Source organism: Thalia democratica, chromosome 1 (assembly GCF_965202585.1).
Source record: "Thalia democratica chromosome 1, ktThaDemo2.hap1.1, whole genome shotgun sequence".
Lineage (NCBI taxonomy): Eukaryota > Metazoa > Chordata > Thaliacea > Salpida > Salpidae > Thalia > Thalia democratica.
Window position 1 is genome coordinate 51,144,207 of NC_139165.1, and position 27,169 is coordinate 51,171,375.

Here is a 27,169-nt window from a genome sequence, read left to right on the forward strand (position 1 = left end):
CAATACATTTGAACAAATATCAATTACAATTTATAAAAATAGTGATACTGTAAACTTGTTTATGCTTTTTAGCTTACTTGTGATTTTTCAGGGAATATTTTGTTATAAAATTAGTATGATTGTTTCTTAAACATAAACTTTTACTAAGAAAAAATGACTATTGAATTTTTCAAAAAATATTTTACAGATTGTAAAGGTTTTATATAAGACCAATTCCAGATCTGGATCAGTTTTTAAATTGACTTGAAGCTTAATCAGTATGATATCATGATCTTAAATAGTATTTATACAAGTTTTCAATTACTATATTTGCAATAATTTTGCTAAATGTAAGTTTATTAATCAATTGATTTTCTGATTAAGTAATTCCATAAACTGTCCACCAATAAAGAACTTATGATCTTTTGACTACTGTATGGACTTGAGATTTTTGACTACTGTATTTAAAACTAGGAAGAGTGTTCAATCATACCTACACAATTTATTATTATTTGTTCAGTAACTTTGCCAAAAATATTATTTTTATCAAAAAACCATTTTAACTATTCTTTAACTGCCCTTTCATTAAACCTTTATTAATAGTTTCTAATTGTAAGCTTCATTGTTGTGGTATTTTTTTTAATTATGGTTTAAAGTGTTATTTTTTTTGCTGAACAAAACTTTGCTAGTAAGTTAAAAAATAGTTATTTAAGAACAAAATGTAAAGAAAGGAAACATTAAATGCTCACAACTATGGTTATAAACTAGTGTGGAGAAATACATTTTTGTCATCAGTTAACATAGGGTATTACATCTATGTCCGCTCTTTGAGTATAACTAACTATCCTTAGTAACCTTAAACTGTCCTAAGTCATTCTAAGTTTATTTCAAGTTTTTGAAAAGTATTTTTTATTTTTTAAAACAAATAAAAATTAGGTTCTCAACAAAAAAAAGTTATAAAATAACTCTATATTTAGTAATTAACTAGGATGATGTCGCACCAATATCAAACTGAAAATATATTATATTTGATGTCATTTTTAACTAAATTTTTTGACTAAAAGATTGTTTTTTATAAACACATAAATAAAATTAAACTTATTTATCATAAACTAATAAAACTTAAAAATTTAATCGCTTTTATTTGTAAATATAAGTCGATTATATCAATACAACAATTTATATTGATTACGATATTGTAAAATAAAGTTGACTAAATATTATATTTTATCATAAATAAATTTATTTCTTACTATGTAGTTTATTTAAAACAAAGTATCTTTTTAGATTAAACATATTTAATTAGTTATAGTGTCCTAATACTTCCTGAGTCATCCTAAGATTTAAAAATCATGAGTGTCCTGATAATCCTGAGTGTGTGGCAAACCAGATATTAATAAGAAATTGTATAAGTAAATTATAAAATAGTTTTTAGAATACTGCTTATAAGTTTTAGAATTTAGGAGATAGTTTTGGACAAAGTATTAAAGTTTATTTATGGTGTTAAACTTGATAACCACAAGGTTTTTTTTTTGTACATCTGGAGTACAGACCAAACTTTTTGAGCACTTTTTTTTGTTCAATAAACAACTTTTAAAGACAGATTTATAGTTACAAAAGATTTTAAATTTTCTTTGTTAAAAAATAACTACATTATCTCAATATTAGTTAAATCTATAAATAATATCGTTTAATAACTTTTATTGTTGCAGAGGGGAGAGTGAGTTTCTTCTGATGTTTTCCTTACTTTAAAAAAAAATTTTTTTTGCTATTTTTACATGAATTTAAAATGTGATAATTATGAAACATAATAAATATGATGTATTCTAGTTTCAATGAACAGCCTAACAGGGACACCCCCTAATAAAACATTGTGTCAAACATTAAAATTCACACATATTTGAATATTTTTGTGAAACTTTAAAAATTTACGTCTCTTAAAATATTACTATTAAAATATGCAAAATTTAAAATCACATTCACAAAAATCTTTTTTTATTTTTTTAAATCTTATTTTAAAAAAGACCTAAAACTACATTTAAAAATGTTACAGTCTTGGACAAGACATTAAAAGGTTTTCAAGTTGTGTACGATTCGATAACCGAACCGAAAGTATTTTCGTACACCAGGTCCTAGAAACAATTATTTTGAACGTTTTTTTTTTAGTTCAATAAAAAGTAATAACACAGCCTAACTTATTTAATATCGGCTTAGTTTCAATACTTTAATCGCTGCTTTGTTTTTCTACGTGTCTGAGGTTAAGTAGCATTAAATTAACTGAAACTAGTTGTAGAGGTGTTTTTCTCTGACTGTTAAAAGTTTCAGTCTTTAAACTCTGATATCTTTGTTTTTGTTGTAGTATTTACCGTGCAGTACAACATACGTACCATATTTGTGAGAAACAGAACTTCACTAATCTTAGCTATTTATTCAAGCGTGTTTTACTTTGTTTTCTTTATATGTTTATTTCAAGCATGTTATACATAAACTGTAAAAGTGTAAAGCATGAGTGTTAAATACGTTAGGTTTTTAACTGCTTAAAATATGGCAATTACACTGTACAGTATCGCAAACTATGCTACACTAATAACAAAATAGTAAATTAAGTAAACTCTTAAAACTTAAAACTTTAACAGCAAGTGTTCGTTATTTATGTTTTAACTTTTCTATACCTTAAAGTCTTGCTGTGCAATCATATCTTGCTGTGTAATAAATATCAATTACAATAAAGTTTGATCTTATTACATAGTTAATTTAATAATTTAAACAGCTATAAAATTAGCTGTATTAAAGTAAAAAAATTTAAAAGATTAATCTGTAACTAAAAAACTATCCTATATGCAAGTTTTTAGTTTTAAAGTTTTTTTTAAGTTTAATTCAATACTTAATTTTATAAAATTTTGTTCGTTGTCAACTACAGATCCTTGATTGATTTAAAACATATTACAAGAGTATAAGTACACTGATTTTAACTTTATACTCTTAATAAAATATACCTAAAGTCTTAACTTTATTTTTTATTTTCGTTTCATTTTATTAAGTAGTTTCAAAAACTAAAAAAGTTTCATAAAGTTATCGAGAAGTTAACTATACTATTTTTTACCTTTCAGTACGTTTTTTATTATATACACATACTTAAAATGAATACAAGTTATTACTTAATGTTTCAAAACTATTTTTTTATTCTTTTTATGTCAAAATTATGTTTTACTTTTTTAACTAACAGTTACAAATTTATTTGCATTTATAGTTGTTGAAGTTTTGTATATGTTACTGGTAATTTTAAACTTATAAGTAAAGCTGGTTAGATGATGAAGTTGTACAATTTCTATTGTTTTATTTTTATTCTTTTTGTAGTATTAGTAGTTTTTTATGGATGTATAGTTTTTATCTTATCTAATTTTTATAACCATATCTTTGCTTTTAATATTCCATCCATTAGCATCTAGTGTATAAGAATTCCTTCCGGAATAAGAATTTGTGCTTGTAAAAATAAAGTGAACCAAGTAAAGCAGCTTATATTTTGTTTTGTACTTAGAATTTAAACTTAAGTTAGGTTTGTTGAAATTTTAGTTTAAAAACAATCGTTAATATGTTGCTTTAATATGCTAAAACTTTACTCTAAATTTTAAATGGTATTACTCGTCTATAACTTACCTATCGAACAAAAAATTTCTAAAATATAAACAAACTTCAATTAGAACTTTTACTAATGATTTAAGTTTTTAAATAAACCTAAAATAATTTTATAGAAATAATCGAATAGTTATTAGAAGTTTATTCTTTTATATTAAAACATTATTATTTGATAAAATGTAAAAAAAATCATTTGTAGCTTATTTATAGACATATACATATGTACAAATAATTTCTAAAGTTTTATTTTATAATATTCTTTCGGATCAATAATAGCGGCTCCGCCATAAAAGTCTATCAACCATATCAAATCCAGCTGAAGTTTGGCGGGATAGAACGAATGCGCGGTGCTCCACGACTTCATCACAGGGTGTCTTGAAAACAGTGCGTGCTCGGCAAACTTGATTTCTTCGGCATCCGTGACTTTAACAAACTTTCCAGTCATCGTAAGTCTCGTGCAAACCGGACTTTCCGGATCGAGGTGAAGCTTTTCGCAATACCCTGTTTCGGAATCGCTCATCGAAATTGAAACCGTGTTGTTGCTTTTTATGTCAACAGAGCTCTGATCGAGGTCGGTAACGTAAAAGTAAGGCACGCCTGTGGAATTGTCAACAGGACCGTCGCTCATTGAGACAATGTTGGTGAACGGAGCTCCTTCTTGTCCCTTCATCGTGGATATAGTTCCTATGACACACCAGTCGCTTGTATGAACTAGGTATCTCGCCATGACCGCCTTTTCTTTTGGAGGAGGTCTTGAATGAAGTGAACAGAACGCCGTCGTGTAAAAACAAAAAAGTATTAAGATATAGGATGCAGCTTTCATTTTATTCGAATTTATTAGAAATACTAAAAGGTAAATTTAAGTGAATAAAAGCGAACATTGAAAACAAAAAGTTAGATAAATTTAACAGATACTATTCATAAACACAAAAATATTTCCATTCTCAAGTTTATGACAACTTAGAATAAGAATTAACAGCCAAACGTCTACAGTTTGGACTTCCAGTACTTTAAAAAATATTCATGAAAAAGCTACCACATGTAAAATCCATCCTTTCTGAACAAAAAAGTAGTATAAGAAATCCAATATTATATATACAAATATTTTTAATATACTTTTTATCAAAAAATTATATTGAACTAAAAACAAAAAGTATAAATATTGGATAAGGAAATACACGTACACACGAGCATCGTTAATTTTTTTTTTTTCCAAAAAATTATTAATTTATTAGTATTTTGAAATGAAATCAATTGTCGTTTAGTTTTATAACGGTTTTTGATAAAAACTTTAATTTTTTAGTTTATATTATAAAACACTATATGTGAGCAATACAAGATTATGTACAAAAAAATTCTAAATAACTGAATATGCCCTCAATATGTTTACTTAGTAGAGTAGTTATTATTTTTTATTACTATAGTTTTTAATTTTATTATAATTTTAACTATTTAAACTTTAATGCATTTTAAAACTAATTAGCATAGTCTTTAAAAAAATAACTAGTTATATTTGCTAAGTTTAACCCGATCAATATTTTTGTAAATCGGTAATCTTTTTTTTTTTTACTTTTAATATCTTCATATGTTTTTTCTAAGTTTTAAGTTTCAAATAGCTGCTATATATATTTTTTTAATTATACAGCTGTTTAAAGTAAATTATACTACAAAGTAGTTTAATTTAGCAAATATAAAATCATTAAAAAACTACAGTATTCACATAAAGTTTTTTGTTTCAATAAACTTTTGTTTTTTTAAACAGCAAAATAACTTATGTATCAGATTTTAAGTGATTTAAAACTGACTATTTCAAAAATTAATTAAAATATACTTACAATAAAGCATCTCAAAAAAATAAAATTGTTTTCTTAAGTTAATTTAATTTATAACAGTTTGATCTCAGAGAAATTACTGTCTTAAAAACATATATACATAGCTATTATCAAACTATTTTAAAACTTTTTTTAGCACTTATATACATTAACAAAAGCATATTAGGATTTTCCCAAGGTTTTACTGGTCATTTTTGTAATACAAATATGACTTGATAAAAACACACTGACCATTGTTTAAATAACATTTGTTCAATTCTCACGGAAATTTTAAGAAATTCAGATATTTAAAAGTAGTCATTAAATTTTTTTTAAAGTAATTTTTTGAATATAAATATTTATGGATTCTTATTTACCTTTAAAAATTAATAAACTTAACTCTGCATAGTTTTCTTTTCAATCATTCTTTTTACGTTTTGGGTACCTTCAAACTTAGATAACTTACTAAACTCTTTGAATTTATATCAAGCTTTTAAATTTATTAATTTGAGCTTAAAATTTTACTTTAGGTGTGAGTTATGTGATAATTTTTGAAAGTTTATACAACTAGTAAAAGAACTTAATTTTCTATAGTATTTATTCAAAGACAACTGATAATTTAAACTGAAATAAGACAACTTGTAAAACGCATAGTGAAACAATGTTAAACATAAACGGATAACTTTATTTTAATATAGGTATGTGAGATTTATAAATTATACGTTGTTATTTATATCTTAATATAGATAAGCACTAGGTTTCTAAAGTTATCTTAGTTTAACTAAGCACTAAGTAAAAAATAACCATTGACTAAGCACTAGGTTTCGTCTATGGGAACTTATAGCATATAGCTTTATTATTATATTAAATACAAAAAGTTTTACACTATTTAAAACTTAACACACTTTAGCTTCAAACTTAGATGTTTGTGGTTGTATGGTATCCAAAAAATTGCGGAAAATCCAAATTAATGTTGTAACTATTCTCATTTAGATTTTTTATTACATCATAGTCTTTTATAAAGTTTTTTTTCATTCTTTTATCAAGAAAAAACACATATTAGATAAATTAAAAAATATTTATAATCAACAACAAGTTTTTTTTTTCGAACAAAAACTTATTTTTTTGACTTGTTATAAACATGTTAATAAAAGTGAATAAGAATTTTAATAAAAATTTTTTTTTAATTTAGTGTATACATTGTGTACTATTTAGTGTTTATTATATTTATAACTCAGTGTTTAGAAATATAAAGTAAATTAAAATAAATAATTGTTTCTAAAAGTTTATAAAATTAGTTGAAGTATTTTTAAGTGTACAGTTTTTTGAATTTAAATAAACTAAGTTAATATATAGCTGACTGCTTTGAATGAAAAACAATTTTTAGACTAATATGTTTAGTCTTTTTATGATCAAAATTATTTTAAGTTAATATATAAAATGTATCAAAAACAAATTTTGTTTTAAAGTTTAAAAAATATTGTGCCATACCATTTAAATTTTTTTTGCAGATAAAATTTAGTTTTCTCAATTTTTTGTGAAAAAAACTGTACAATAGTACAAAAAGAGATAGTGCATGTTATAGTATTTATAGAGACGGCTCTACTTTGCACAAAGTCACTTTTGAAAAAAAATGACTTTTGCACGGCGTCTATTTTGCACGAGTCGTAATTTTCGCACAGAGCGTCACTTTTGCGCGAGTCATCACTTTTGCACAAGCATTCTTTTTGCACGAAGTTAAGGTCAATGTTAGGCTAAGGTTAGAATCAGGTTTAGGGTCAAGGTTAGGGTTAGAATTATAGTTAGATTGAGAGTTGGGATTAAGTTCAGGATTAAAATGAATTCGTGCAAAAGTGACACTGAGATAAAATGACGACTCGTGCATAACAGACGCCGTGCAAAAGCATCTTTGTGCAAAAGGGATGCTTTGTGCAAAAGTGACACCCAACCAGTTTTTATTTTTTTAATAGTTTCTAAAATAAAAACAAAAATTTGTTAAGCAGTACTTTGCTTTATGTTTTAGCTTTTGACTGTTTTTCTACTTGTTTTTCAGAAGTTTTCAAATTTTTTCTTATATATTTGTTTTAAATCTTAAAGTTTTTTTTTTTAAACACGTAATATAACTTAATATTTATGCACATATCTATCTGTAGCTTTACGTTACTAAAAACATTTAGTTGTGATTTTTTAGATATCTATATTAGTACTAAGTTTACAAGAAGAAAAATGTTTAGACACTTAATTTAGTGTTTCAAAGATATTTTTAAGAACAATAAAAAGTAAGAAACTATTTTAAGTAAGTTTAAAACTTACACTTATTAAAATTGATCATGTTCAATATTTTTACACCATTTTTTACAATTTTTGTTTTTAGAAAATATCCATACGACCTATGTTTGAGTATTTATAGCACTTATTGAAAAATATTGTGCCTTTATAACTACAACTTAATAAATTTAATACTGACTTGGGTCCAGGAGCGTTTCCTTTTTCCTTTTCAACATCTGAAAAAAAAAACAAACATAATAAAAAATTCATTGAATATAATTTCATTTAAAATATTTTATTTAAAACTCATGTCTATATGTTAAATGTTTGATATCATATATAGTTTTTTACATAGTTATTTAAAATTTTCGTCAAAAATGATGTTGTTTTGTAGGTTTTTTTGTAAAAAAAAAATATAAACTACAAAAATTGTATATTATGAAATTTGCACACTTAAAAAATAAAACTTTTCATTCAAAATTAGCTAATCAAAACTGTTTTAAAAAACAATTTTTGAGTGATTTTACAACTCGTAGTAGGGTAAAGGGTTCTATTTTTTACTTCGGAAACTTTTGACCAAATCAAATGTTGTTTATTTTTCGCAAAGATATAAAAACGTTGTTTCACAATCTATCTTTTTTATCGAATTGTAACATAATAATTCACGTCTACTATAATTTTTTTTTGGAATATTTTGTTTTTAATTTAAAATAAATTCTTAGCAAAATTGTTTTAACTGGAACTGTTTGACTAGGTGATTTGTTTACATACCATTGAATATGTTTTTCTAATGTTTAGACACTTTAATTAAAAATTTTGACTAGTACTTCTTTTTTAGTTTCTTATATATAAAATGTTTTGTTTTCGATGTTAACTTCACAATTTAGGCAAAACTTTCACATTGTTAATAGTAACAGGATTTAGGTTTATATTTAATTGTTTTTAAAAAACTAACGAACTAGATACTTATTAATATTTTGCATTAGTAACTTTTTCAATTTGTTTAAAGTTTAACATTTTTATCCGAGTGGTGTTCCAAAATGTATCCGAATGGTGTTCAACTAGCCAACCGAAAGGTTTTTTCTTACACCAGGTCTAAGGACCAATTATTGTAAGCTTTTTTTTTGACATTTAATAAACAATAATTTACGTACCTAAAAACTTTAGACAGTTATTTAATTTTCTAAAGATTTTTATAGAAAGCTACTACACAAAATACTCTATTATTAAAAAAAAAAATGTGCAACCTCATTGAAAAAAAGTTTCAAATTTCAAATTTTTTAACAGAATTTTTCATAGTATTTTTGCCTTAATTGATTCATATAATATAAGTACCACTTTGTGTAGAATCTACAATAAAAGTAAGTTACAATTAAGTAAGTTACAATAAACAATAATAATATTTAGTAAATTAGTATAAGTAACTGATTTATTAAACCTTTAGTAAATAGTAAGTAAGTCATATTAGTTATTTAAGTCAACTATAATTAAAGCGTTATCTTGGGGGCATCTACTTTACAAGTTAGAGCGCACGTTGCGTTAAATCAGGCCCATAAGTGTATAAGTAGAATCCCTTGGTGATAGCGACATGATGACCCGGACGGCCAGTTAGTTATAGCTGGAATTGAACACAGATACCTTCATTAAAAATATATACGTTTTGTAGATGGTGACTTAAAAACAGAGTAAAATAAACCTGATTTAATAATAGTATAAATTCGATAAACTTTATGGCATTTATTTAACCTAGTCATCAGGTCTGTAAAATTTATAAAAATGAGTTTAAAATTTCTAGTTGGAAAAACAACTAAGTAGTTCGAGTTTGTGAGAGATTTGTGTTGTTTTTTGCAAAAATTAATTAGCTTTATTGTGTTGATTTTTATGTTAAAGTGGTTTTGGAAAAGCTAATCGACATGTGTTAGAACTAAAATGTATTTGTTGTGTATGATATTATCGCAATTCATTGTTGAAGCGTTTTTTAAAGTGTATTTTAAATCTTGTACGAGCAAGTTTAAACAAAAGTTAGTCTTGTTTTCAAGTTGTTCCGCCGTTTCGTCAAATTAATTAAATATTGTTCAATCGTTATAAACATTTTATCAAAAAAGAAATATTCACTAAAAATTAAAATGAAATTAAAGGCTTCTAATAATAAAACTTTCTTATAACAAAAAGAGTTTTAAACGTCTAGAAAAGTTAGCAACTGTAAAGTTTAATTGTTTTGTTTTCAAACAATCGTTTTATTTTGAATTATAACGGATAAAAAACTTTTTAAACTGTATGTAAAAACATTGTTGTTTTTCGTTCGTCCTTGTAAATATATTTGCATGAGGTTATTAAAACTTGTTTTCGAGTGCATAATCGGTTATTAAAGTGAAATGTCTTAAATTTATTAAGCTTAATTTAGTTTTATATTTAGCAACAATGTTATGTTCAAATTTCAAATTATAATATTTACAGTTTTTTACAATGACCTTGTTAATTGCTTGTAACAAACTTTATTGGCATGTTTTTTGTTGTTTTAAATCTAACCGTACTTACAAAAAATGATTTTTAATGAGGTCATTCGAGCTATGAAATGTCTTACCCGGTATTTAAAATCTGGAAATAAAAAACAATTTTGTTTAAAATTTGTTAGAATATTAAAGTTTTCAAAATCAGTACAAGTTCACTGGCTATAGTTTTACGAAAAGAAGTTTAAACTTTTGAGACGCATGTGAACGCTTGTTTTGTCAACTAATTCGTGTAAAATGTGAAATGTTTTTTATTTTAAAGCTTGTAGAGAATTACTGTATATTGATTGGAGCCAAAAATGTTTCTCAATTACTTTGAAACTTAACAAACTTTAAAGTTAAAATATAAATAGACTAATTGATTAATGTAATGTTGTTGCTAACTAGTAGCATATAAGTTTGTAAATTGAATTATTTTATTTTTTATTGTTTTAACTTGTTTTTAAAATTGATATCAAGTAGTGACGTACATTCTAATTGCATTTTCGCACGAACAGCTCGAGAAACGAATCGGCGAGGAGCGGTACGAGGAGACTTATGTACGAGGTGAGGAACGAGGAGATGAAAGAGGAGATGTATGGAGAGACGGATCAGAGGATTCCGTAGCGCCAATAGACCGTTAGGTGAGGCCAGGAGACGGATTCCGTAGCGCCAACAGACCGCTAAGGTGAGGCCAGGAGACGGATTCCGTAGCGCCAACAGACCGTTAGGTGAGGCCAGGAGACGGATTCCGTAGCGCCAACAGACCGTTAGGTGAGGCCAGGAGACGGAATCCGTAGCGCCAACATACCGCTAAGATGAGGTGAGGAGACGGAATCCGTAGCGCCAACAGACCGTTAGGTGAGGCCAGGAGACGGAATCCGTAGCGCCAACAGACCGCTAAGGTGAGGCGAGAAGACGGAATCCGTAGCGCCAACAGACCGTTAGGTGAGGCCAGGAGACGGATCAGCATGAACCGGTCAAACTACGTGGAGATGTACAAGGGCGGAGCGAGTTCCAGCAGCGAAAAAAATTTTAAAACTTTCTACATTTGTCTGTCATTTTGAAAACTGTATCCTACTTTTATTAATTTTGTGTATTTTAGATTAATATATAGAACTTTTCAAGTAAAGTAATGCTTTTAAACTAAGAAAATAAAAGTCGGCGGTCGTTTTTTGTTCATTTTTCTATATAGGGAGTTTTAAGCATTCTTACAAGTGTTAATGAATAAAAATTAATGTTTTTTTTCGGAAAACCAAGAATAAATTCTTAAAGTACGAAGGTAAGAGGAGAAAATGTGCCGCTTACGCGGTAATTGTCTCTTTTTTACTTTCTTCTTTTTTCTCAAGCGAGTATAAATTCAACAATCTCGAGTAATTTAGAGTTCTTTTAGTTTCTACTGCATTGCAGCGGACTGAACTCAGTGCAGCTTTTCGCTGCACTTAAGTTTTAATGGTTTAAATCTTGTTGTCGAGTTGATTTCGATTTTAGAATACTTTTTGAGTTTGGTTTAAACATTTAGTTTTTAGTTTTTTTTATTCGAGTATTGTCGTCTTTTAAAAGAATTGATAATTTGGTTTAATAGTGTAATGTTGTGCAGTATTTTATCATCTTTTCGTTTCGCAAATTCATTGTAAAAGTGAGTCATATTAGTTATTTAAGTCAACTATAATTTAAGCGTTATCTTGGGGGCATCTACTTTACAAGTTAGAGCGCACGTTGCGTTAAATCAGGCCCGTAAGTGTATAAGTAGAATCCCTTGGTGATAGCGACATTTCTTTTTACCATCTAACTACAAATTGAGTTTAAATGCAACTTTATAAGATTAAATAAAATACAAATAAAGAAACAAAAAAATTTCTAAAATCTCAAGTATACTATTTGTTTTATAAAAAAAGTATATATGCACAAATAATATTATAGTTTACTTGTTCAACAAACAGTGATGTTTACTTATATCTTGATATTAATTGAAAAAAGTCTGTCAGAGTAATTTTTTTTTTTGAATAAGCATCGTTTTTTAAATAAGTTTAGAATTGTTTTCGAAAAATTCTGATTATTTGAAATTATAAAAATTTTAGCACATTTAATAAGCAACAAAATGCCATTTTTTTTAATAAATTTAAATCAAAATTGCGCAATTTAAAATTATAACAAACAAACTATATATGTGTTTAATGTATTATAAAGAGCTGTATCTTGCTGAGTTTGATTTGCATTTTTTTTTAAGTAAGTACTCTTGCTGCACTGCAGAAAAATGCTACACGGATGTGTATGCTTTGATCCATATAAATCGCTACTTGTAAAACTAAGTACAAAAGCTTTAAGTAAAAAAAATATTTGTGAATAATTACAAATACATTTTTTTTATATAGTATAAAAACATTAACACTAAAAAAATATTAAAGTTTATGAAGTTTTGCCAAAGACTTTAGAAGTATTTCAGAACTGGTAGTATACATACTAAGTATTAACAAATAATAACTCCTGCTTAAACTATAAAAAAAATGTTGACTAACAATTTAGTAAGTTATATGCATTTGAAGTAGTTATTTACATATTAAGTTTATTCTAAATCCACTGTTACATGAGTTTTTTATGTTTTTAAATTTTTCTTAGTTAGGAGAAAGTTTACCAGCTTTGTTTATACTCTATCTTTGCTAACCAATGTTTTACTAGTATTTATTTCACTTATTATTCTCTAAGTTTAAAATGAAAAGTTGATTATTTATATTCTAGTTTCCATTTTATATATATTGTTAAAGTAATATTTTACATTGGTTATTCAAAAATAAGTGTAGCACTGTCAATATGTATTACAATATTTTACTGTTTTTTCAGACATCTAAAAAAGTAGAACTTTTTTCTATGATATGTTGATTTAAAAATCACATTATGCAAACTTTTGCTAAAAAAATCTTGCCTTACTTTTTATGTGTGACAGTGATCAAGATATCTTCAGTGTATGCAATAGATGATAACAATGTAGTAAAACTACAAGTAAATAAAGAGTTGGTAAACAATGATCTGAAGAATATACCAATTTCTGTAACTTTTCCCAAAGGAACATACCAATGGTTAGCAGTTTAATAGTTTATATATAGTCACAGTTTTCTTAAATTAGTTACTGATGAAATTATACACTTTTAATAAACTTATAGCCACTAACTATCAAATTGTATTTAATTGAATAATTACAGTACAAAGCTTTTTAAACAATAATATAATTAAATGTAAATTAAGTAAAGTTTAAATTAAGGCGGTTTGGAAGTATTTCACTTGATTTTTAAAACTTTTATCCGTTTTATTTTGAAATTATAACTTACCAATTAGTTATATTATTTGTATTTGTAACTCAGATACTTACTTTTATATAATTAATCAAAGCTGATGAGGTTCCCTATGTAGGTCACAAAATAAAAATTTTAAGTAGAGAATGGATTTAAGATCTTTTTTTTTAAATTAACATTGTCCTTACATTAAAATATCAAATTATATATTTTTTTATTTTTTTGTTTTTTGATAAAATAAACTTGTTAAAAAATGTAAGGTAATTAGTATAAAAATTCAGGATGATATAGATTTTCACAATTCTTTTAAATTCTCATATTATGTGTCATCAAAAGTTTTTTGCCTTCATTTTTACATATATAATTTCTAAGGACCACATGTTTTTGGATTCTTTTATTTTCGTTCAATAATCTGTTGTTTTACTTACTTTTTTACTTACTATATCCAAAAAATTTTACAAGACTGACTAAATTTCAAAAAACAAAATTATGTGTAAGTTATCTTGTAGTAAACAATGGTACAATGTTAATTAGAAAAATATTAACATCCTTATAACCTTGCTTTGACTATAACCAGATTTAAATTAACCAATTTAAAACAGAAGAATGCACTTTTACAGGTTTTTAGTAGTGATTTAAATAGTTAAAAATTAGGTAACCATGATATGGATCTGTATTTCAAATTTAAATCTAGCTGGTTTCAGATCCAAGTTTGTTTAAACTGTTTTTATTTTTTAATTACAGATGTTGTCTGGAATTTGGTAGTTGTCTAAATTTCAAAAATTAAAATATTTCAGTTGTTTTTGTTTTGTTACAACATGCTCTTTTTTACTCTTCATTACAAACCCCATGATGTCTAGTGTAAGTTTCAAATCCCAAACCTAGTATATATAGCAAATTTTTCAAAACTCCTGCCAATTATATTGAAGACCTATTTTACGGAACATTGTTAACCCTAGAAAATCAAGTATAATTTTCAAAATTTTGTGGTATAGTGGGCCTTATATTTACACAATTTATAAACATTTGTTTACTTCAGTATTCAGTATACATCAATTGTATTAGTTCAAAGAATTTTTGATATAAATTAAGTTTAATTCTATCATTTTTTAATACATTGGTTTGTTTCTATATAAAATATTGCTCTTTTAGTTCGTTAAATCCAGATCTATTTTTTAATTCAAGATAAGGTAGGATTGGGATCTGTTTTTAACTTTAGGATCCAGCTGAACCTCAATCTTGGTAAAAAGCAACTGGACCTAGTAGATCACTAATTATAAGCTCATATTTTAGATTACTGTTTTTTTATTCTGAAATTAGATGAGTTTAGTACATTTAACATAAATATTTTTAGGGCATTTTCTATTATGGACTCTTCAAGAATTTCTACATTTGCTATTGCAATATTGTTAATTGTTTATGGAAGCTTTAGGTGAGTTATCTTTATTTAAAGATAGTTTGTGTAATACTAGTTGTTTTTCAATTAGTGTAAATATTTAACATTTGTAGGTCCCTGAATATGGATCATGAGAATTCTAATAATGAAAATCAGAAAGAAATAAACACAGAATCTTGTGAGTAATTTTACAGCTTTATAAGTACCCTAAGCTGTAATGTTTGTCTAATAACCTATAAATTAAGTTTGTCTATTAAGTTATTAAGTCCAACAAAATAGTTTTAAGAGTTGCAAAGCGCTCAGACTTTGGTTTGAATTTTCTTTGCAAAAATCAGCTAGATTGGATATTTTTCCTAAATTTCAGACTAGTTTTTATAACCTCATTTATTTTTTCTTAAAAATTATTTTTTGTTAAGTTCTTTAATTTTATCATAGGTATTTTTAGGTAATTAAGCTTGGTTTTAAAAGTAATTATTATCAATAGTTGGCTCATATTAGTTCTGCTTTTCAAGTTACTTATAAATTTTGGCCTATTGAGACTAGCTTTTGGTCACTCAGGATTATTTTTGCCTATTCATCAGTTTTATTCCTTTTTCTCTTTGGTTTAATATTATCTAACTTAATTTCTTATTAAAATTTATTTTTTTAAGAATTAAAATAAGCTATAGAAAGGGTAAGGAGTTTTTTCTGAAGTTTATCTTTTAAAAAAATCAAAATAGTTCTGGTTTTGGACCATTTATTTCTCTGATGGAATATGTAAAGTTACCAATTTATAATTTTATACAAGACAAATTCTAACTCTTAGTAAGAGATTTGAGTCATCATTGTTTTTCCAACAAATAAAAACTTAAATTAGACAGTTATAAATAACAAATTAGAACCTAAATCCTTTGTTTAACAAATAATTTGCAAAGTTTCAAACAAAACTATTAATATTTTAGATTTTATCATGGTCAGACTTCTGTATCTAATCTTAGCTTACTGAGTTTTCCAAAAAAATTTTAATAGTTATATTTGAAATAGTAAAATCAAAAATACTGTATAATTAAATTTTACAAATAAGGTAATAAATAAAAGATCTTGGTCTTATTTTAATTGTAATGAGTTATCTTTTTTTAATATATAGAAAATGTTGTTGACTATAGCAAAAAATCTAACTCAATCTAAAATCTAACTAAAGTTAGAATCTGTCTCAACTTTCACAACACTGATCAACATTTTAGTAGATACATTAAACATTTATTTCTCAAAAGTTGCACATTGTTTTGTTTTTCAAGATAGGCTTTTTATTTTAAATTTAAGTGAGAAACCATTTAGTCAGTGTTGTTTTTCTGACCATTAAGAAATTAGTTTTCCTAACTAAATAGCAATTATGTAATATAACTATTTATGTCACTAAATACAAAAAGTCAGAAATGACCCAATGAATTTGTTTTAACTTGAAAAAAAAAATTTCGTGGGAAGCTGTACTAAGTTGCAACTATGTTTATTTGTAAAAAACATATATACTAATTCTCTATTAAAAAAAATATAACTTTTTTTATTAAAATATTTTAAAAAAAGTTCTATTGTAAAAAACTGTTAGGGGCTCCCAATACACCAAATTTATCTAGATAATTGCTATTTTACAAAAGAGAAAGTACTAGGGTTCTCTGTATAAAATAAAACGTCATTGAAAAACTTGATATTAATTCTTTTCTCTGATGCTAGACCAACTTTCAATTTAATACCTTTTTTTCTCAAAGTTTGCACAGTAGGTTGGAGAAACACTCATATATAAAATTATTTAGGGTATAGGGGGGGGTCCACCTTGATTTTTACAAGTAGATTTTAATTTATAGAGTTTTATATAAGCTATCAACCATTTTTAACCGCTTAAAAAAAATTCAAATTATTTTTTAAGATATGAGTGATCAAAGTTGGTGACCTCAATAGGTTCCTAATGGAAGGCGCAAACTAAAAATGCGAAAAAAGACCATTTCACTAAAAATCTATCTTCTCCTTCATTTTTAAGCAATCTTCTTCAAATTTTCATAGAAAGTGTATTACTTAATTTTAAAGAGATTGAATGCAGGAATTTTTTAAATTTGAAAAATAAAATTTTTATTTAAAAAAAACCACCTATTTTTTGTTTTTTTATGTAAAATTTTTAACATTTTCAAAATTCCAACATTCAATATCTTCTAAATTACAAAAGGAACATTTCCTGAAAGTTTGAGGTCTCTAGCTCAAAAAATGAAAGAGGATATAGGTTTTTAGTGATTTTTTAAACTTCTGAGAAAATTGACCCCAAAAAATTTGCGGTCCATACGTTTGTATTGGAAACTTTTTATGAAAATTACAATATCTCAAAAGTTAAATAATATTTTTTAATTCTATTAAAACTGGCTTGTAGTTGTACTTAAAGCTTTTATTTAAGATACAATGTTATTTTTAGTAAAAAAAAATGTTGGACTCCCCCCTAAGCCCTTAAAATTTGTTGTTGTGTAATAAAGTATACTAACATTAAGCCTTAAAGTTTAAAGCAAAAAAATTATATTTTTTATTTAGAATAAATTTTAAGAAAAAGTACTTAAGGTTGTTTTTTTTGGATTTCAATAAACCACCAAGTTTCACTAAACAGAGTCATCTTTTATAAAAATTTATACTCAAAATAAGCTTAAAGTAAGAACTTTGTTGAACACTGTTCTTAGCAAATTCCTTTCCTTAGTTTTTTTTTTAATTTAGTTGTATAAAATTTATCTAGCTGATGGCTAAGATTTACTAGAAAAAAAAAATTAGGGCCAAGCTTGTTATAAAAAAGTTTCACTTAAAAATCTATAACAAGTTTTAAAGCTACATTTTAATAAAGTGATCATTGAAGAAGTGCAACTGTGTATTTAAAGCAAATTTAAGAGCACATTTTTTTTTTTTTGTAAATTTTATTTGGGTTTCACAAGTTGTATTTAAGCTAAAAAATACCTCAAAGGCTAAAGATTTCTGCTTGGCAAGCAGTAGGTTGCCTAACTCTATCATAGATACTGTAAACTAAAAAAATTTTCACAAAAATTTGTGCACAGTAAATTAAAAAAACGTCCTGTGCACACCAGATTGTCAAGTAAATAGAATTCCTATAAAAATATTATTAATAACATTTAGTATACCAAGTTTAATATTCATTTTTAGTTAACAAGAAAAATAATTTAGATAATTCCAACTAAAAAAACTTCATAAAAAACTGGGCTTTGTAGTAGATAAAATTTATTCCAAAAAATTTACACTTTGCCTTGTTTTCAACACTGGATTATTTTGAAGTTTTAATGGAAACTCTTAATTAAGGAGATAGTATTTTTAGTGAGTTATAAGACTATATAAAATTGTTATAAAGCATAATGTATTGTTAAGGGCATAGGGGGGGGTAAACACCCTTTTTTGGTTTTTTATCTTATTTTATATAGTTTTTACTAAGCTACAAGATGCTTTTTACAGATTTAAAAAATTCAAAATAACTTTTGAGATATAGCCGGTCGAAGTTGGAGGCAACAATAGGAACCTAATGGGAGGCGCAAACTAAAACCGCAAATAACTAGAAATCACTAAAAATCTATCTCCTTCTACGTTTTTTGAGATAACTACCTCAAATTTTTAGGAAATGTTCCTTGCAATATTTAAAAAATTCTGTCGGAACAGAATTTAAAAAAATTAAAAAATAAAAATTTTATAACAAAAAAACTAAAAAAAAACTGTTTTTTTTGTTTATTTATTATATAAAATTTTTATTTTTTAATTTTTTTAAAATTCCTTCCGACAGAATTTTCTAAATATATTAAGGAACATTTTCTAAAAATTTGAAGTAGTTATCTCAAAAAACGTAGGAGAAGATAGATTTTTAGTGAAATAGTTTATTTTTGCCGTTTTAGTTTGCGCCTCCCATAAGGAACCTAATGTTGCCTCCTACTTTGACCAGCTATATCTCAAAAATTATTTTGAATTATTTAAATCTGTAAAAAGCATTTGGTAGCTTAGCAAAAATTATATAAAATAAGAAAAAAAACCAAAAAAGGGTGTTTACCCCCCCCCCCCCTATGCCCTTAACTTACACCAAATACTTTTTAAAAACAATTGATAATAACTGAAATCTTAGTTATTATGTATACCTATTTTATAAATAAACTGATAGTTTTTACCTACTCCTAGTAACATTTAATTTAGTTAAGTGTAGTTAATTTTAATTTAACTGTCTTATGGTACTTGGATTAAGTTAACAAAAGAAAAACAGCACTAGTAAATATTGAATAAAAATAATCTTTAACATATTTATTTTTATATCAATCTTTATAAAGTCTTGCAATTGAATTTTTTCAAATCTACTTTAATTAATTTCTTGTTCAAGGGAGTAAAAATAATCTAAATAAAAGACAAATAAAATTTCGTGTTTGTATGGTACAATAAAAAATATGCTTAATAGCATAAACATGTTAAATATAAAATTAGGAGCTACCAAAAATACTACCTTGTTTCCTTCCAATTTAAAAGTGAATAAATTTTAGCTACATTTCAAACCATCAACACATCACAAGCAGTCTGTCTTCCAGTTGGTGCATCATTATCTTTACTGTTCATGTTTTTCTTTTTCGATTCCATGCAAGTTGTATTTGCAGTTTGCACAGCTGGTAAGTTTTAAGAATTTATACAAGTACATAACTAAATTTTAAAGTTTACAAATATTTATTAACACAAATGTAACATAATAAGTTTTTAGTACTTTCAATGAATTTTATTAATACCATATATGCACAATAAGTTGAAAGAAAAACGGTATAAACAAATTCGTTTTGGATTATATTTTCAAATGGTGTTTAACATTTTTATGAGTTCCATTAGAGTTTAGTAACACATATTAATACAAACAAAGTTAAGCAAACCATTAGATTTTTAAAGTGTTAAAAAAAACAATTGATTACAGTTTTGGCGGCCTCAGCCTTTGCATTTCTTATGCTTCCTCTTTGTCAGTATATAATGAGACCTTGTGCAACCCCTAACAAGTTAGTTTTGCTTCCTGCTTGTACAAATTTTAGAACAATAATTTTATGAACAATTGAAAACTCGCTTTGATCTACACTATTTAAAAATTTGTACGATGTTAAAAATAATAATTACTGCATTGGTTTTTATTCAGTTTATTATATTTTCAATTTGATGATTCTTATAGTAATAATTCACTTAGCTTGCGTTTTAAAGTAAATATTAAGTTTTGACTGTAAAAGTTTTTTATATAAAACATTCTCTTTAGTTTTTTTTTTGTCTATCTTAAAACAATTTTATATACAGATTTTAAGTTTTATTTTTACTTTATGTGTTATACTATTTTGTTTTTACATTGTATACCAATGATTTATATCTATATATTAATTAGGAGTTCGTATTGTAACTTTAAATACTTTAGTAAAACTGTTTTTACATTTTTAACCTATTGAAAAAATCTGTTGTGCAAAACTAAAACATATAACTCAATGATTACTTAAAAACCAAGGTAATAAATCAACAAAAGAGTTAATGTCTAAAGAGGAAAGTATAATAATCAGCTGAATAATCACAAAGATTTACTTTTGCAAAGTTTTTTTTTCTGTGTAAAAGGTGGTAGTAGAAAAGTTTTTACTTATTATGAACAAAATTATAATACATAAAGTATTTCTTTATATTGTAATATTTATAGAAAATTATATTTGTAAATAAAAGTATATCGCCTGTTACTAAATTTAGATCTAAGTATAAACATATCTATAAAGACATTGTATTATGAAAATAAAAAAACATGTTAAACTTTTACCTACGTTAAAACAACAATAGCGAAGCATTTACACATACTAATAGTAGTTTTCTTGGAAAATTATCTCTTTATTTCTTTATATAATAGATAAAAAATAATTTATATGTAAATTAGTTAATACTACTGTTGAATAATAGTTTATCTTTATAACAACTTATGGAGATAAACAGTTTTTCTTGTAAAAAAATATTTTTGAATTTATATTTGCAAATGGTGATTGCAGCTTCCACAATTAAACTAAATTGACTTAAAGTTTAAGCTAGTCTACCATTCCTAGCTTAGATATATTTTATTAATCATGTTTTAACTATATTTTTGGTAATATTTGAAGATTAAATTTTACTACTTATGGTGTTAAGAAGAAATTAGTTTTCACTTGATTACATATGGTAGTTTGAAAAGTGCAGATAAATATTTATTGCTAATATAAAACTAAAATAATAAAAGTTTTTAATGTACATTTTTTATGTTTTCTATTTACATTTCTATCTGCAACTTTTTTCCTTAAAATTTTTGTGGAATTTTAATTACAAAGTTTTGTTTTGCTTTTGCAAAACCTATACATTTGGATATACTATCAATGTTAAATAAAAAAAAATTAGACAGCAAAAGTCAATCGTTCAATGAACGATTATAGTTTGAGAATAAATTAAGAAATGAAAAATTATTCAGAATTAGTATAACGTGAAGAAATTTATTTAAAAAAATTTAACTTATGAGCCTTTGTTAAATTTTCTTTAAAAACATGTGGAGTTTTCTTAACTACATTTCTAGTATAAAAGCTAAAAACGAATTTTTGATGCGTATTGACTATAGAAATCGATAAAATTGTATTGATACTTGTAAATACAAAGTAAACATGTAAATTTTAAAATCTTACTTAATATTAAACATTTCTACACAAAAGCTTATGTATATTAAGATCTTTAAATATATCTTTTTAAAATCGAAGAAAGTATAAGACGTGTTTAGGAATATATGATACACATTTTTTTAGCTGATAATAATTCATTTTAAACAATATGTTTTTTTTTACTGATATGAAATAGTTTTAGAAAATTTCTAACTAAAGAATTTAATTACCTTGTACTAAAATACAATTTTAATACTTTTTGAGTTTTAATGCTAAAACTATATTTTTTGTTTGTATCATAAAAGTTTTTCTTGAAATTTCTTAACAGTTACTTAGTAATTATTTAAGTATTATGATTTATACTAGTAAAATATAAATTAACGTATGTAGTTAATAATTTCATAATTAATGTTGGTGTCTATTGAAATTTTCTAAAAATATTTTGATTACTTTTAAATCGCGTTGGGTTTTAAGTAAACTTTATTCAATAACATTTTTCCGGTAATGCTGAAAATGCATCGAAGCTTATAAATATTTAAAATGCAACAAGTTTTAAGACTTTTTTACACAAAACATCGTTCTATTTTTCTTGCTTTGCTGACATTGCACAGATTTATAATAAACTGTGATATATTATATTATCAGTGTTTGTAGTATGCTTTTGTAGTTAAAATTTTATATGACTATAACTGTTGTTTTTAAATTCACTTCTTGTTTACAAGTTTTGTAAACAGTATTTTTAGTGATGTTTTGTATTCTTTTTAATCAGTTTTAATAGAGTTTTGGAGTATCAGTGTTGTATATCTTTTATATATCTTTTTGACAATGTTGGTCTCCTGTTTTCAGTTGTTCAGTCGAATAAGTATTGTTTGCAGTTTCGTTTAGTATCGTACAATAGTCGCGTTGTTTCACATTTAACAATACTTTGTTGCCTAGGATAACAGCGGCTCTTGTGATCAAGTGTCAACCCTTTTAAATAACGGTTTTATTAAAGGTTTTTGTTTCATCTCTCAAACAAAATTAAATGAACTGAAAATATGTTTAAGGATTGTAGTTTTCATCTAATTTTGTCTTTTATTTATATCTTTAATTTTGAGTATAAATTGTTTTTTGTTTTAATTTAATATTTTTTATTTTACGTATGACCATTTTCTACAAGAAATGTGTTACTGTTTATTTTTTGTAAATTAAAAAATTAATGTTGAAGTTTTGAGTTTAGTTTTAAATATATTTATTTTTTTTTGAAATTAATTTTTTAAATTTACGTATATATATTGTAATTACTAACAACATATTGTTGGACTTTATTTATTTTAAATCTGATGAGTGTTAATTTTTACGCTAGTTGTTTCCAACAAGTTTAATTAATCCTAAAATGTGCTGTTGAAAATAATTAAACTAAACTTCGAAACAAGAAGTGAATTTAAAAACAACATTTATGCAACAAATAAGTAAAAACTTATTTCTAAAACGTTTAACTAAGAAGCGAACTTATAACTTAATCACGAATTTGCATAATTTAAACTTTTTATTATAGTAAACATTTCCTGTGTTTTTTTATGAAAATACCGGATGGATTTATTTTTAATTTTTCTACATAGTTTTTTTATTATTAATTATGTAAGGATGTGCTTCGATATTTTTTTTGCATCATAATAATGCTAATCGCCTTCAACACGACAGGTTGTCGTTCGGCTGTTGCGGAAGATTCACTCCCGCCGAGCTTCTCTCCCTCTTCCTATCCACCTTGTTCGTCACAGTTTGGGTTTGCACGGGCCATTGGCTTCTCATGGACGGTTTGTTTTGTTTTTTGTGTTGATTTATTCAAATAAACCGTGGTTGTGTGGTATAGTTAGTTTCATAGCAATTTTGTTAGCTTGCTTATACTTGTGGTTTTAAAGTTAGTTAAGTTTAAAAACTTAATATACCTTAATAGCACTTAACTTCAACTGACGCAAAGTTTTAAAAGTTTTTATATATCTATATTAAAAAGTTAGAAGATTGTAATATTCTATGCTAAATTATTCTAAATTAAAAGTTGTTATCTTTAATTTTGATACGCTTGTAATTACCATAAATTATTTGATGTTTAATTTATAGTTTATCTTTGTTCCAGTAATAATAATATTTTTTGTGAACCTTATTTGTAACTGTGTATAAGTAACTGTTTTCTAAATCTTTCAATAAGCTTAATAATTCAATACTAAGTTAGTTTAAGTCCTTTAAAATTAAACAAATTTAAACAAGAAAGTTTAACTTTTCTCAAGATATTGATTTTATATTTAAATGCTTGTACTGGATTTAGAAAGTTTTCGAAATTATTTTTTAACTGGTAGTACATACAAGCAAAGTTGATCAAAAGCAGTTAAAAAAGAGCAAACCGTTGATAATTAATAATATTGTATATTGTGGTTTGTTTACAACTTAAAAAGATTAGCTAGAATTTAGCTTTAATCCATGCAAGTATTAAAGTTTTATCAATAGCTACTATACTTGACAATTTTCTTGTAATAAACAATTTTTGTTCAATTCAAAATATTCTTACAGCCTTTTTTTTTACAATTCAATGTAAAGTGTTTTTTGAATTACAATATTTAAACAATCTAAATAAAATACTTATAGAAATATATTTTTAAGCATTAAACACAAACTTTGAATGTTTAGATTATATTAATTGTTCTAATCGATTAGTAACCGCGTTATGCTCAAGTTCATAGTAAAACCAGTTTTACGTTCAGACAACTGATAAGTTGTGTTACAAATCTCAAATATACGTGTAAAGCGCATTTTGTTGTTTTACTAACCGTGATATGTTTGTAGCATCACATAAGAGAAAACCACCTATAAAGCGTAATTTCAATCGCGCGTTTAGAACTACTGATTACTCATACAAGGCTCGATAAAATGTAGTATAAACAAAACGAGCGGGTTCTAGTAAACTAGTGTATTGTGTTGCAGCACTGAGCATGGGATTGTGCGTTTCCATGATTGCATTGCTGCGGCTTCCCAGCCTCAAAGTTTCCTGTCTGCTTCTCTCCGGCCTTCTCATATACGACGTTTTCTGGGTGTTTTTTTCTTCGTACTTGTTCAACGCAAACGTCATGGTGCAAGTTGCTACTGCTCAAGCTGACAACCCTGTAAGTTTAGATTGAAATGTTTTTTTTACATATAAAGTTTAGAAACTATTATGTTTCTTATAAGATCTATCCTTGAATTGTTTTTATCCTGAAATCCAAAAAAAAAGTCTAAAACAATCAGTTGATTTTTAAGTTGGCATAGGTAGTTGCATTTTTGTAACCTCATATAAATTTTGTTTTTACCATGTAATTGAATAGTATAAGTTTGATTAAAAAAACATTTGACAGGTTTTACTTTTCATTTTATTAGTTGTCTAGCATCAATCATTAAATCTCGTAAAAATTGTACTATTTTAACATAAAAAGAAAAATTTGTAAATGTTGTTTGTGCAGGTTGGTTTACTTGCAAGGAAAATTAACATGGCAAGTGGAAAAGATGCCCCTCAGTTGTCATTACCTGGAAAACTTGTGTTTCCCAGGTCTGTTTTCCTTATATGTTTTTTAATTATTTTTTGAAATTGTTAGTTTTAATAGCTGTTATTGACTATTTACGATAATTTTTTAATGCTAATTTCCTCTGTTGTACTTTTACTATTAGAAAACCATCAACTTCTTCAAAATTTTTGATTTTTCATTATTACATTTACAGTAATGTATATTTTAACTTACGATCTTTTCAAATACTTCCCCAACGTTCGTGAATAATTTCCGGCAATATTCAAGTATCTGCCAAAAAAGCTGTATCAAAGTTAAACACGTGTCAAAGTCCGCAACGACGGTTAAAATTTCCCACAGTTTCGACGGGCACGGTAAAGGGGAGGCGGGGGAGAGGTTCAGCATGCTTGGGCTGGGCGACATCGTCATGCCTGGCCTGCTGCTCTGCTTCGTGCTCAGATACGACAATTACAAGAAGCGCAAGTCGCAGCAGAAGGACAGCCCGCTGCCCTCGCACCCGGGCAACCTCATATACAGGATGCGCTACTTTCACTGCACCCTCATCGGTTATTTCGTCGGTTTGTGACGGATGTTTTCATTGTATTTAAAATAAGAGATTTGTTTATAGTTAAGTTTCAATTGGTTTACTGATAATAAATAGTTTTTCCGACGTAACTAGATAAGTTCAACCGATTGTAAAGATAGTTGAATAATTAAAGAAAAGTTAATATGTACAATATTTTAAGTAGTTTTTATGAGTAAAAAATTAGTTTAGAACTTAGAATAAATTTAATTTCTATTTAATTATTTTCAAAGGTTTAGTAACTGCGACTGTTGCGAGTGAAATCAACAGAAACGCCCAGCCTGCTCTCCTGTATTTGGTTCCATTCACTTTGTTACCTCTCATTACCATGGCGTACATTAAAGTTTGTTTTATTCTCAGTTTGCTAGAACGTAACAGTTTTATGAAGTAGTTTTTTTTTTTGACAGTAAGTGTGTTTATAACAATATCAATCTTATTATATTAAGTTCAAATACATATTAAAAAAAATTTAAACGGTTAAGACATAAATTTATAAGATTAATAATTGTTTCCTCTTTGAATGAAACGCGTTTTAATGCTTTATAATCCTCCTTTTAATACCATACCAAGATTTTGACAGCATTTTTTTTAATTGTTATTCTAAGTATATTACGGTGCTTAAATGTCATCATATTAATCTCAAAGTTTTTTATTTATAGGTTATTTATTTATACGTTTACTATTTTTTACAACTTTCTTATCTTTTTTTAAACATCTGTGTACAATTTCCCATTTTCAACCAATTGTTTCGATTGAAGGGGGATTTGAAGCAAATGTGGAACACTCCGTTCAATGCGGCCGTCACTCACCGCTACATTGAAGTTTGAACACACAAGATGGAACTTTTAGATTAAAAAAGTTGAGCAACTCAGAGGAAGGTCACTGCTTGTTAATATTGTATTGCAGTGATGGTGAATCAATTTTAGTCTTGTAGATACAGTCTTCGGTCTTTTGTAGATGATAGTTTACATCGTAACACTGTTTTTTTTTCTGTAAAAAATATTTCTGAAGTTATCGCGAACACTTTTCTACTTTTTTATTTTACTACACATCAAATACATGATTTTGTTAAAAATTAGTTCAATCATTAATTTATTTTACTCGAAATTGCGCTGGATATACGAATTTTTACTAGTTTTTCTTCGTTTCAAATAAGGTTTTGTATAATTATGTTTTTGTCGATTTTAATCAAAAGTAAACAAACCAGTTTTGATATCCTTTCTTCAACAGTTTTTTTCATTTTCAGTTGTTTTTGTGTAATCTTGGTACAATTGTACGTTTAATGTTGTAAACCGTTCAATTAATGTACTAAACTTCTGTGAACTTTCAAGTAAATTGACATTCAATATTTCTATCACTTTTCGTATTTAATAAACTGTTATGTGTCGACTTTGATTTTGTTTTAAAAACTACCAATATTATAGTTAAACAGTTATTAGTGGATACTTTTATTAATATTGTTAAGGTAAATTAGGATATTTAGTTGTAGTTTGTAGTTATTTCTAACATAACAACTATTTTGTGATTTTGCTAAATTTGATAA

General features: G+C 25.8%; 2 protein-coding genes across 2 annotated transcripts; one reads left to right on the plus strand and one right to left on the minus strand.

Moving 5' to 3' along the window:
- Positions 1-3,850: 3,850 nt before the first annotated feature.
- On the minus strand, positions 3,851-4,438 carry LOC145837294 (protein CREG1-like). The gene has a single exon (XM_082945105.1). It carries the CDS (start codon positions 4,436-4,438, stop codon positions 3,851-3,853), a length of 588 nt encoding a protein of 195 aa, XP_082801231.1.
- Positions 4,439-13,028: 8,590 nt separating this feature from the next.
- LOC145849193 (signal peptide peptidase-like 3) lies at positions 13,029-26,968 on the plus strand. Its single transcript, XM_082954304.1, has 11 exons — positions 13,029-13,260; positions 14,828-14,905; positions 14,983-15,047; positions 19,399-19,521; positions 19,815-19,893; positions 23,215-23,327; positions 24,490-24,668; positions 25,002-25,087; positions 25,404-25,621; positions 25,860-25,969; positions 26,385-26,968. Exons 1-11 carry the CDS (start codon positions 13,079-13,081, stop codon positions 26,451-26,453), a joined length of 1,302 nt encoding a protein of 433 aa, XP_082810430.1. The 5' UTR covers positions 13,029-13,078; the 3' UTR covers positions 26,454-26,968.
- Positions 26,969-27,169: the final 201 nt, after the last annotated feature.

Excerpts from the sequence above, each read along its gene's own strand:
- LOC145849193 (XM_082954304.1), top strand. The coding sequence starts at position 13,079 with ATGCAAACTTTTGCTAAAAAAATCTTGCCTTACTTTTTATGTGTGACA. Across the intron at positions 25,088-25,403 it reads GGAAAACTTGTGTTTCCCAG|TTTCGACGGGCACGGTAAAG; the intron begins GTCTGTTTTCCT and ends AATTTCCCACAG. Across the intron at positions 25,970-26,384 it reads TTACCATGGCGTACATTAAA|GGGGATTTGAAGCAAATGTG; the intron begins GTTTGTTTTATT and ends TTTCGATTGAAG.
- LOC145837294 (XM_082945105.1), bottom strand. The coding sequence starts at position 4,438 with ATGAAAGCTGCATCCTATATCTTAATACTTTTTTGTTTTTACACGACG.